This window comes from Papio anubis, chromosome 8, assembly GCF_008728515.1.
Source record: "Papio anubis isolate 15944 chromosome 8, Panubis1.0, whole genome shotgun sequence".
Classification (NCBI taxonomy): Eukaryota; Metazoa; Chordata; class Mammalia; order Primates; family Cercopithecidae; genus Papio; species Papio anubis.
In genome coordinates, this window is record NC_044983.1 from 8,603,853 (window position 1) to 8,616,725 (window position 12,873).

The 12,873-nt window shown below is 46.2% G+C and overlaps 1 protein-coding gene across 8 annotated transcripts in view; it reads right to left on the reverse strand.

Annotated features, from left to right (window-relative positions):
- MSRA (methionine sulfoxide reductase A) overlaps positions 1-12,873 on the reverse strand; it is a 390,657-nt gene that overhangs the window by 79,246 nt on the left and 298,538 nt on the right. For 4 of the 8 annotated variants that reach the window (XM_021942806.2, XM_031669923.1, XM_021942804.2 and 1 more), the window contains one exon: positions 4,949-5,073. The exons of the other annotated variants lie outside the window; for them this stretch is intronic. In XM_021942806.2, the coding sequence (XP_021798498.1) occupies positions 4,949-5,073 (125 nt within the window). The remainder of the gene's footprint in view (positions 1-4,948; positions 5,074-12,873) is intronic. 8 annotated transcript variants of the gene reach the window in all.

Consider the following 12,873-nt stretch of genomic DNA (forward strand, 5'->3'; position numbering starts at 1 on the left):
TGTTGATCAGCTGTTGACAAGGTGCGGCCAGCCCTGCCCCTGTTCTTCTCGAGGCACCCACAGAACCACTGGCTCCACAAACATCATTCCACTAGGGGCATGAAGATAGAAGCATAAGCATATGAATTCAGTTCTGCAAATAAAATTGTGGTCATGCCTCCGATATGAAGGTTCTTCATCTACCTTCAGGGCCAAAGATCCATACCAGCCATCCTTATGTGGTGTGTGATGCCAACAGCTCCTGACCAGGCTAAGCCGGATAATCAGTCAGACTGCTACCCAGGAGATGCCAGCCTTGGTTCTCCCTAAATGTTTTGCAGATGGGGAGGATGGAAGATGCAAAAAAGATAGGCACAAGTAGGAAGAGGGGGAGCAGATTTGTGTCTGTACAAGTGTGTTAGTCCATCTGCGCTGCTATAAAGGAATACCTGAGGCCGGGTAATTTATAAAGGAAATAGGTGTATTTGGTTCATGGTTCTGCAGGCTGTACAAGCATAGCACCAGCATCTGTTTGGCTTCTGGTGATGCCTCAGGAAGCTGACAATCATGGCAGAAGGTGAAGCGGAAGCAGGTGTATCACATAGTGAGAGAGGGAGCGAGAGAGAGGAGGAGGTTTCAAACTCTTTTAAGCAACCGTCTCTTGCATGAACTGGGTGAGAACTCCCTTATTACCATGAGGACAGCATCAAGTCATTCATGAAGATTCCGCCTCCTTGAGCCAATGTCTCCTATGAGGCCCCATCTCTGACACTGGAGGTCACATTTCGACATGAGATTTGGAGGGGACAAAACATCCAAACTATCTCCAACAAGTCGATCCCAAAGGTTTTCTGTCTGTTCAAACGCACACAACAGATTTCAGAAGCAAAACTGAGGGGGCAATGCATGCTAAATGGCCAGACTTTGAATGGTTCAAAGCAAAGACCCGGACCACCTACCTCCTGCTAATATAGAGTGGGACACAGGGAAGGCCCACACTGTAATTTCACTCGTCATGTACTAGCTGTAAGACCTTGGGCAATTTGTAAAATATTTCTGAGACTTAATTTGTTGTTCTGCAATATTGGACTCATAAGACCTTCCTCACAGAATTCTTGTGCGACTCATATGCACGGTACCAGCCTAGGGTCTGGCCTGTAGGATATGCTAGGTTGGTGGCTATTCTTATTACCTCTCCCATACAGCACCAAGGTCCACACAGGGGTCTCCCCACTCCCGCTGGGGCAGCCAACCCATCCAGTACCACCAGCCCTTGGATTTAGGAGAATCACAATGTTCTCCTCTAGTATCTCTGTCCATAATCTCCAAATTACATTCCATGAGTTTACTTCTGTACTTGCTTCTCATAAACTCCGCAGGCAAAGTGTTCTGGGACCAAACGGAGCCTAGGAATTTGGCCTGGAGAACAAAAGCCCATCAGCTCACTGCACTGAACATAAGGCGGCTTGACTTCTCGATCAATCAGCCTAATGGCAGGGGACAATGTCTCCACTGGTGTTTCCTGAGTTTGCATGGAAGCCAGGAACTGGGTGTGCGGTGAGCTGGGGAGGGCGAGCGTTGCAGTGAGACATGCATCTGCCCTTGGGTCCAGCTCACAGTCTTTTCATGGGTTCCAAAAGCCCACAGCCATGACACTGACCCCACAGCCAATGTTTCACTTCAGAGGTCTTTGCAGACACCTCATTTCTCACCGCCTGTACCTGCTCAGAGCCCTCCAGGGGCTCCACAGCCCACCCTACCAGGTCTCAGCTCCTCTGCTGGATCCAAAGTGCGGTCACAGTCTGGCCCGTTCTCACATGTCCCACTTGATCTCCCCAGCTTCCCGGCATGCACCCTCACTCCTGGTGTCCATTTTGTGCTGCCCCCTGTGCCTTCAGTCATGCTGGCTTCCTTCCTGGAATCCGCTGCCTCTGGCCCCCATGCAAGCCAACCCTGACCCCCTTCCAGGGCCAGTTCCTGCCCTGCTTCCCCCATGGGGCCCACCAAGGCAGCAACTTAGTGCTGTGTCAAAAGCACCGGTCAGTAGCTGGGCAAGGTAGCTCATGCCTGTCATCCTAGCACTTTGGGAGGCCAAGGCAGGAGGATCACTTGAGCCCAGGAGTCAGAGACAAACCTGAGCAACACAGTGAGATCCCATGTCTACAAAAGTATTTTTAAAATTAGCTGGGTGTGCTGGTGCATGCCTGTGGTCCCAGCTACTTGGGAGGCTGAGGCAGGAGAATCTCTTGAACCTCAGAGGCAGAGGTTGCAATGAGCCGAGATCACACCATTGCACTCCATCCTGGGTGACAGACCAAGACTCCGTCTCAAATAATAATAATATTAATAACAACAACTTAGCAAAGTGCTTAGCACACCCTTAAACCTATATAGGTAATCCTATTTTTAGCTTTATTGGAGTTTCTAGACTGGTTTTAGTTGTCTATCTTAACTCTTAAACCTTCAAAAATGGTAGCTATTATTTTAATTATTATTCCCTAACCATTCCAACCTCCCAGGGCAAATTCCTGGGGCACCTCTAGTCTGTTTCACATCACTCACTGTTACTCATTATGTTTTTTTCATATCTTAGTTTTGTCTAATTGTAAGCTAACCCCCTTTGTTCAGAAAGAGAGAGAGGGAGGGAGGTGGGAGGAGATTCATTTCAATTGGATAGTTACTGTCACTAGGAACACAGTAGTCGCATAAGTCAGTTTCCTGAGTTTTTTTTTATCGAGAAATAGGGAAAATAGCACATGCCCTATTTACTCGTAACATTATTGAAGGGAAATAAAATAAAATAAAGTCATATATGCACAAGCATTTTACAACTGCAATACACTTCACATGCAGAAGGAATCTGTTTCTCTTATTTGTGAGCATTCTGAAAGTAATCTCCATGGAGTTCCCTTGGAAAATGACTCTGAGCACTTTCCGCTCAATGAGGCCTGTGATTGTTATCGTTTATTTCTTAATTCCCAATTGGACCCCTCTGGCTCCTATGGCAATGGCTGCCCAGCAGGGCCAAAGACACCCAGCACGAAAGCCCCGAGTAGTGTAGAGGCAAAAGGTGGGAAGGCCCTGCCTGGTGAGAAGAGCTGACAATGCCCTTCCAGAGGCCCCAGTGCTGCCAACACTGCTCTATCATCCCAGACTCAATTGTCACGAGGTGGCAATGACAATTGCTGTAAATGCTTGAGATTATATGGCATCAACAAGTTCGTTCTGCCTGGGGCTCTTTGATCTATCATTCAATCTCATGTGTAGGATGATAGGGAAAGACTTCTGGAAATCCTACAGAATCACAGAATCACAGAGTCAGAGAACCAAACTTGGGCAAACCTTTAGCAAGTGTTGCCAAGCCAACCATATCCCAAGTCCTGCAGGACACGGAGTCTAAGGACACAAAGATGGATGCGCCATGGTCTTTCCTCTTAGGCACAGTGGAGAAGGCAGACGTGGTTATGCTTGCATGGTAGGAACTGTGACATCACCGATCACTGAGAAGGCAGGCACAGAGGTACTGAGGCAAACAAAGGAGCTTCTGGTAGCTAACAGGTGGTAGGTGGAGGGAAAGGAGTCTGGAAAACTATACAGCCTTGCATGCCAGACTATGGGATCCAAACACCACCTCGGCTTGATGACCAATCTCTCTTCTTCCTTCCTAACTAGTAAGAATGTTTTTCTTTGCTGCTGTTTACTTTTACTCAGGAACATAAAAGAGAACGCTGAGAAGGAGAGGTAAACAAGTGTGTCACCCCCAAAGTGTGGGAACCCTGGAGAGAAGGCTTGTGTCAACTTTGCATGAGTTCTATGTGGGGTCAAGGAAGCCAGGGAACGAGGGGCCGGCCGGCAGAGGTTTGGGGACTGAGGACACTCTCCCCATGTCCAGCATGACAGCGTGCTCAGGAAGCAACTTCTCCCATAATATAGGGGTATTCCTAGTCTTAAAGCTGCGCCATCTCTAGAGGCTGGGATGGCTCATTACTTCCCTTCTGGTTTTCAAATGCCTTTTGGTACTTACGTCCTTCCTGATCCTGTTCCAAAATAACATATCCTAAAAATAACCAAAGAATTAAGCTTTTTTCTAATCATCTATAATGACAGTGAGGGCTCTGCACCTTCATCAGGGTTGCAGCAGGGGTGCAGTGGGTTCGCATGGTCTGAAAATGTCCCCAGGGGATTCGGATGTGTCCAGGGTAAGAATCATTTGCAAAGGGTGGATTCGAATTGTGGCAAGCAGACTTGGATCACACTTCAGACACATCTTCTCATGACCAGCCCACGAGCGTGTGTGACAGCACATCCCAGAACAAAACGCCGGCGCCTTTTTTCTCCATGGCAACACTGGCACTTATCTGCTGAGATGAATGTCCCCATGCTGACTGACTCATCTGGAAGGAGGACAAATCCACATGGCCAGGCAGGAGCTGATCCTCTCCAGTGAATGCCATGGGCTATCTTTGATAAAGCAGGGCTTCCTCCTTGTCATTCACTGTGACAGCCTGATATTCCAGGTACATAACGTGGCCTGGAGGTGGCAAGTACAGGAGAGCAAAGTGGTTGGCCCAAGGGAGAGGTGTTTTACAATTCATCAAAAGGTTGCTCCTCAAGGCCATGGCCAGGACTTTGCTCCCTGTGCTCACAGTTCAAGGGACATGGCTGCTGCTCTGCCAGCAATTACCGTTGGATGAATAAATGACTAAATGACAACCAACATTACATTAAAGGACAAGTAGATTTTACAGTTTGTGTGAAATCTCTTTCCTTGGAAGCCTCAGGCACTGGGTCATTCTCTGCCTAACTTGCTATTTATTCACTGGCCACCCGTATGCTATGCCACCATGTATAACAAGGATTGCCCTTTGGAGGGACCATTCTTCTCACAGGAAGCAGTGCTCTGGTAGTGGGAGAAGCATGGAATCCAGAGGTAGAAAATCTAAGTTCACATCCTTCCTTTGCCACTTACTGGTTATTTGATCTTGAGCAAGTCATTTCATTTCTTTGAACATAATGGCTTCCAAATCCATAAAACAAAGGAACTAATGAACCAGGGTTGAGGGAATGAAAATGCCACGTGGAAGCATTTTGCAGCTGCAAAACACGAGACAAATGTTGGTTATTATAAACCAGAAAGCAAAAATGATGGCAAAACAAAAGTTTATAAAGACAACACTACTACTGAATATTCAGCATCAAGTTTCTTCTTCAACATGAATAGAATGTGTATGTCAAGTGTCCATCAAGGATTTGATGTTAGAACCTTGCTTTGTGGTTAGTTATGAACTCATGGTCTCATAACCACATAGGAGAATGAATGAATGGTTGTTCCTCTTTTATCTGCTATAAGTTATATAATAGTGCTTTTAAACCTAGAAAACCGATGAATACTTCTCATATATATTTTTGTTTCTGTGACTGTTTTTAAAAAATATTTTTTGGATTAACTGGCCCTAATTAAGTTAAATAAATTCTTATGCCATCAATAATGCACAAATAGAATGACTATTAATGAACATTACCTATCCCATATTAATAATTATTTTAACCTATGCCTCATTTTTAAGTTTTCATCCTAAAATCAAATTTTAATATATTGTAAATTTCTGTCCTCCTTTTATATTACCTTTTCTTAATCTCTGATGGAGTTTTAATGCACGAAGCACCACAAGTCAAAAGACAAGTAAAGGTCAAAAGATGACAAAGTCTTCACTGGATGTGACAGTAACTTACTAAAATCAGTCTTTGTAAGTAGCATTTTGTTTGCTGTAATTACATTTCCTTTTGAAATCTCAGTGTTTGATTTCTTTGGGTACTTTGTCTGCAATTAAAGCACTCAACCATTAGGGGGCAGTAGTGCCATGATCATGCTATGTTCAAATAAGCTGTCTAGAATGGATGAATAGATTATTTCTGACGAGACAGATAATTTTTTCTTCTTCTTTTCTTCTTCTTCTTTTTTTTTTTTTAAAGAACTCTATGAAAGGGGCCATAATTCAACAGTATTTAAAAGGTCATTTTAGTTTTTAATACTTAACATAAATATTGAACAGTTTTGAAACTTCACTTCATCCTTAAATACTCAGTCACTACTTAATATAACTGTTTTTCTCCAAAAACTGAATGTAGAGTTTATCTCAAACTCATTGTGAATCCTGAGCTTGGATTCTAACACTTATTCTTTTAGCTTTTGGACTTCAGGCCTATTTCAACACACTTGTGGGTGTTGGTCCCTGGTTATCACAGCTGTGCCCTAGAACCACAAGAATTTCATTTTCTTGCTAAGCTCTTGGAGATCACTAGGGGAGAAGCCTTTGCTTGATGTTCTGGCTGTTAGATCAGCAAAAGGCCCTTTGGAGTTTACTGACCCATCTCCCAGGCAGAAGGGAAAAGTGACAGACAGGTACAAGCATGTGAGGGCAGCAAACACTATGAAACGTAATGGAAGAAGGGACATTCGCTCCGTCCCCATGTGGTTCCCTTAGTAATGCCTTTAACTCAGGATCAGATACAAACTGTTTTACAACTGCTTTATATTAATAAAAAAGCTTTGTTCTTTCATTATGGAACGGTGCATCTTGAAAACAGCATTTGGCCAGAGGGCTAGGCAGGGTTTTAAACTCGCATCTAGAGATTCCCTCACTAGAGGCAACCAGGACTGGGACCACCCCACTCTGGTGTTGGCCATGAGCGCAGTCGCCTCTCGGCCCCTCTGCTGCCCGTGGCCAGCAACCTCGGCCCCAGGGTTTCTACAGATCAACACTCTCAGCCCTAGGAAGGAGTCACCCTTTCATCTTCTGATTTTGCAAAAGAAGACATCTTTTAGCAAATTGAATGATGGTGTTGCACTCCATCTTATGTGCACATTTTAGTCATGTTTTGTTTCATTTTAAAATAAATTTGGATTCTCCTGATCAGATTTACAAGGCTGGGCAGGGGGAGGCCTTAAAATGACTCACTCTGTAAAAATGCGTTAAAAGTATTTTCGGCTTCAAAAATATATCATCACAGTATGGAATGAACCAAATTTGTAGTCAGAGTGGATGTGTGAAGGTACACTTGTCCCACGATCCGGATCAGTGAGGTACCCTTTCTTTCCAGGGCTTCATGACTCATGGTCATTCTGCTGTGCCTGGCTCTGCTGTGGCGGGACACTCACTTGTTTGCCGGGCAGGGAATTCTACCGTCGGGCAGCTCCACTTGCTTGGAAACCCTTCCTGATGCACCAGCATTGGCCCCATTGCCATCTTCACCCACAAGTCCCCTCCTGTCACCTGAAGTGAGTGAGCACACCCTCTCTCTGCCACCGACAAATGAGCAGAGTCTTAAAAACTGCTGCCCCCCTCACTTGGGTTTCTCAGGCAAACTAGAACGCCTTCCCCATGAGGCCTGCCTCATCCCAGTCACCCTCTTCCAGGTGTGCCGTGGGTGAAGGTACTTCAGACTGGCTCCAGTGCTGAGCACAACATGCCAGTGGGGCCCAGCCAGCGCCGGAGACAGAGCAATGGGATGTCTGCGATCAGAGCCCTTCCAAGTTCCCGTCGGCCTCTGCTACTCACTCGCAGTGTGACGTGGGGACAGTCAACACCTCTGTGCCTTGGTTGGCTCATCCCTTCATAGGGTCATTGCTAATAAACAGAATTAAATTATCTGAGATAAGAACATACAGTACATGCCTTGTACAGTGACTGGCACACGAGGATGTTCTCCATAACTGGCTAATGCAGAAGCCCACCTTATCCATGAGTGATATGTTCCAAGACCCCCAGCAGATGCTCAAAACCTCAGAGGATATGGGACCCTATGTATACTATGTTTCTCCATATACGTACCTACCTGTTATAAAGTTTTATTTATAAATTACACACAGTAAGAGATTATCAACAACAACAATAAAGCAGAACCATTATCCCAATATATTGTAATAAAAGTTATGTGACTGTGGTCTCTCCTTTCTCAAAATATCTTATTGTTCTTACTCACCCATCTTCTTGTGATCTGTCGATCTGATCACGAAGATGGCTTTAAGTGACTAAAAGGCAGGCAGTGTAGACAGCGTGGATCCACTAGACAAAGGGATGAGTCAGGTCTCAGGACAGATGGAGTGGGACAGTGTGTGATTTCATCAAGCTGCTCAGAACGGCAAGCAATTTAAAATGTTTGCATTGTTTATTTCTGGACTTTTCCATTCAACATTTTTGGGCTGCAGTTACCTGACCACAGGTAACTGAAATCACAAAAAGTGAAACGGTGGATAAGGGGAGACTACTTAATTACAAGGCCCAACTAGAACACAACAAAATCATAAGACTTCAGGTCAGCCCAAAGCGGCTTTTCACAGATGCAACACCGTGGGCTGGCAGCCCTGGGTCTGATGGTTGGCACAACCAGTTAAGTCCTACGTCATCTCAGCAATTTACTGATTCACTCATGATATTAGCTGAGCACATACTAATGGTGCTCAGAACCAAAAGATCAGTGATGACAGCCGCTGACCATGAGGAGTCTAGCAGGATGGACAGATGTCCCCAGCAACAAAGCCTGGCCAGTGTAGCAGGTACTGTTACAGGTACAAGCAGGGGATGCGGGAGCATGGATGATGCTGGGGGTGAAAGAAGGCTTCCAAGGGGAGATGCCACTGTCTGGCCAAAAACCAAACCAGACCAAAAGATAACCACAGTTCCCATAGCTGACCCTCACATCGAGACCCAGCTGAGCAGGCAGCATGCCTGGACTCTGGAATGTCTATCAGGGTAATGGTTGCCACTGTCCCCACTGCCGGCTCAAAGAAAATTCCAGAGAGACTGCACAAGGCTTGGCTCAGGGCCACCCAGTGCCCTGCCCAGCCTACGGCCCTTGCATCTTCCGAGCTCAGACGAGCTTGCCTGTGGCACAGAGTTCCAAACTGTAGGCAGGTGTCTTTGGTATAAATTCAGAGCCCTCTGCTTCCTCTGCCCACTCATAACTTCACACTTTTCCCCAAGCTGCCTTTGCCTGGAACAGCTTCCCTAAATGAAACATGAAGCCTCTTCTCTTTTTCTCTTTCAAAAAATCAGTCTCCTCCGAGCCCATCTGCTCTGGAAAGCCGTCCAGATACAATGGCTGCTCTTCCCCTTCGACAGGCCACAAGACCAGTAAACATCACAGGCCTCCAGGTATCCCCAGTCTTGCCTATCTGTCCTGAAGGAGCAGGGGAATGAGGCAGGCAAGGCTGCTCAGCTTGGCATTAAGGACTGAAGGGGGATGCAGGTCGTCCCGCAGCCCCAGTGACTAGTCAAGGCAGGTGCGCAGAGGCAGGGAGGGATGGAGAGCAGAAGGAGAAGCCTGGAGCCAGGAGTCCTGGCTTCACAGCATCATTCCTCCCTTACCCAGCATGTGACCCTTGGCCAGGGTGTTCTACCTCCAAGTGTCTTCGCTTTCTCATCTGAGCACCAGGAGGCCTGATGAGAGGAGGCGAAGACGAGTCTCCCTTCCCTACAGGCTGGGATTAGGAGGTGACCCTTCTCCCTGAGACCGGGACAACTGCTCCTCCATCTAGAATCAGGCAAGTAAAAAGTTAGTGTTCTCAGTCTATAAGTAGTTCCTGCTGTTGCAGATAAAATTAAATGGCATGGCTATTTTGGTGGAGAATCAGGTAAAAATGCTGAAAAACAAACTCTCCATCAAATGCTAGTCCCTTCCCCCAAACAACGTTCTTTTTTTATGCCCATTTGGTATTTGTTTTTAATTCTGGCTGATTGTCAATTTTAAAACCTGATGCATAGAGTGGCTTGCTATTCCGGAGGCGTTATTTTAAGATGAAACAATGTAAATTCTGACTTTGGATGGCAGATGGCTGGCAGTTCACTGTTTGGCAAACCAACTGGTATGGTATGTTGGAAGTTCAGAGCAGCAGGAATGCGGCTCCATTGGAAACCACCACAGATGCTCAGAGGGAGCGGGGGAGGGGTACAAGCTGGTCAGGAAATTAAGAACAGTACTCTGAGCTCAGAGGGGAAAAAAGATGATAATTAGCTGAAAGTTTGCTTCTTCCAGTCTTGACTTTTTTTTTTTTTTTTTTTTTTTTTTGGTTGCTTCACAGAAAACCAGGAAGGTCCTTAGAAGTCAGCACAGAGAAAAGCTTCTAATTTTGCTTCCTATCTGTCTGTTTGGCAAAGCTCACCCTCCATGAGATATTCAAAGGTGGGGACAAAGCAGACAAAGAGAATATCAAATGTGTTATATAAGTGAGAGGTGCAAACAGCAGTGTTAAATAAGGAGCCTAACTCCCAGCTGATTTTTAAGATCAATTAATGAATGATATTTTGGGGAGGAAGGATTCACAGTTTAGGAAAAGACCCACGCACATGAAATTGACAACGCCAACGTTTCTACATCCGGGGATTTCCCAAAACAAAGTCAGAGGGTGGTAATATCTACTGTGCATTTTGATCACAGGCCAAGACAGTACACGTGATATTTGGCACGCCCATCTGCGGAGGGAATGAACTCTGCCCAAATTCACCCATCATTTAAGGTCTGTTCAAAGTCAATGAAGATACAAAATGCTTTTAAAGAAGGTCACTCACGCTGCAAACCACAAATCGTCAGCCTCCTGTCAAGTGGAATGTCAAAATAACTCGTTAGAACAGGAACTCTTGATATTTTTTGGTGTGTGAGAATTAGGCTATTTTTCATTTCCTCCAGATTCTCACCATGGCTGGAAGGCAACTGGGGAAGGTGTTGCTATTGGCCCCACAATTCTCTTCCTTGGGCACTGAAAGTGAACAGGAAGATAAAATGGCCAAGTGTGATGGAGATTCGCCAAGGATGATTTTGAGACACAACAGCATCTCCCAATCTCCTCCTGCAGTCAGGGTGCTCTGACACCTTTGATGCTGCAGGAGCTTGTGTCTATGATTCTGCAAAACAGCAACAATTCTATCTGGGTGTTCGTGGATGACAATCTAACCAAATCCAAAGCACCATAGTCCAAATGACTGAATAACTCATATGGGCAGGGACAATTCAGTTACTATATTGCAATCAGGTGTTCTGGCCAGAACAAGCAGCTAATTCCAATTCTAATTCATAGCATAATTGCTCATCTGGACACTGAGTAATGAGCAAACGGTCTCTAGGTTTTTAAATAATCGTTTAAGTGTGTGCGCACCGTTTTCTCTGGCAGAGAACATGGTAAGATCTAGAGAAAGGGAACACTTCTCTCGGCCCCCTACTCCCACCCTCAGGTAAATACATGTGTTCTTCTTTTGTTTTGTTTTTTTTTGTTACAGGGTCTTACTTTGTAGCCCAGGCTGGAGTGCAGTGGTGCCATCAAGGCTCACTGCAACCCCAACCTCCCAGACTCAAGTCATCCTCCCACCTCAGCCTCCTGAGTAGCTGGGACTACAGGTGGGCTCGCACCACCACAACCAGCTAGTGTGTGTGTGTGTGTGTGTGGTGATTGCATCTTGCTTTATTGCCCACGTTGGTCTCAAACTCCTGGGCTCAAGCATCCTCCCACCCCTGTGTGTTCTTCCTTTCAGCAAACATTTAGCACCTGTGAGGCACAGTTCTAAGCACGGGGGGCCCGAAGCTTACGCAGATGTGGATCCTGCCCTAAAGAGCTTTACAGGCTAAGGGGACTACTAAAGTGGGAATATACATCGTTATGCTACAAGTCAGGCACGGTAGGGCCTGGAGGGAAGATATAGATCATGTGCTAAGGGAACTCCCACTTCCTACTTCCTCCGGGAGGTGCTATGTCCATGCAGGTAAATTTGGACGGGAGGACCCCACCCAGTCTGATGGGTTCCTCACACATGCCAGGTTGGCCTGATGAGTCACAGAGAGAACAGTGTTTCCAGCCTTTCCTTTTATCTTATGGGCTGGAAAAGCACGCCTGACATGGCCATATTCCCTCTCTGGCCAGCTGCCAAAGAACTTGGTTCAAAGGCCTGAGAAGGAGCTGGATCAGGATGGCTCTCCCAGCTGGAAAATGCACTAGGAACTATAGGGCTTCAAGTACCCAAGGGCCGGGAAGACAAAGGAACCTAAGGAGAAAGGATGAAAGTGCTAGGAGAGTGGGCATTTTGGTGCTAGGGGAAATGTTTTGCTCACCAGCCACCAAATGGGAACCACACCAGTGGCTGAGGCTGGCGAGGGTCACTGAATACATTTCTTATGAGTGTTCTTAACACCAAATGGATCAAAAAAATTGTTCCCCAAGATGCTGCAGAAACAGCATGTCCTTCTGTTGTTTCACAAATGACATTTAAGCAGCTGAGTGTATTAGGGAGGGAGGCAGGGGCAGGAACAAGAGCAGGAGAGCTGGGGCCAGGAGGGAGGGAGGAAGTCAGGGGTAGCTCTCAGTGGCGCAGGGAGCTGCGTTTGAAAACCGACTGAGAGGAAAAAGGCAGGGACTAAAGGCCAGGAAGGAAATCAGGACCAGCAGGCAGCTCGAGCTTGATTTTTTAGACTACAGAGCAACAATTTGCAAAAGGGTCCTCATCTGAGACTACCCTTCTCTTGGGAGAAGTTGGTGGGGGAGAAGGGAGGAGGTGTCTCCCTGTGGACCCTGGACTCTAGACGGACTGCTTGGAGAGAAAACAGTGGAGGCCTATGAAACTCAGAAGGGGGATGGAGCAAAGAGATGTCTCAGAGGCCTCCCCTCCCACGCCCAGTCCCACCACCCACGACCTTAAAGATCCAGGCCCACTTTTTTTTTTGCTTATAGTATGACTCTGGGTGGGAATTTCTGATTTAGTGGCTGTAGTTAAATTTGTATCAAGAAATGTGTCCTCAATAATGCAGGAGGAGAAAGGGAGGATGCTTGCTCATGGGGGCAGGGGCAGGAGCAAGCACTAATCACAAAGTATTTCTCTTTGGCAAGAAGTCCTATTTTCATTGGCAGGA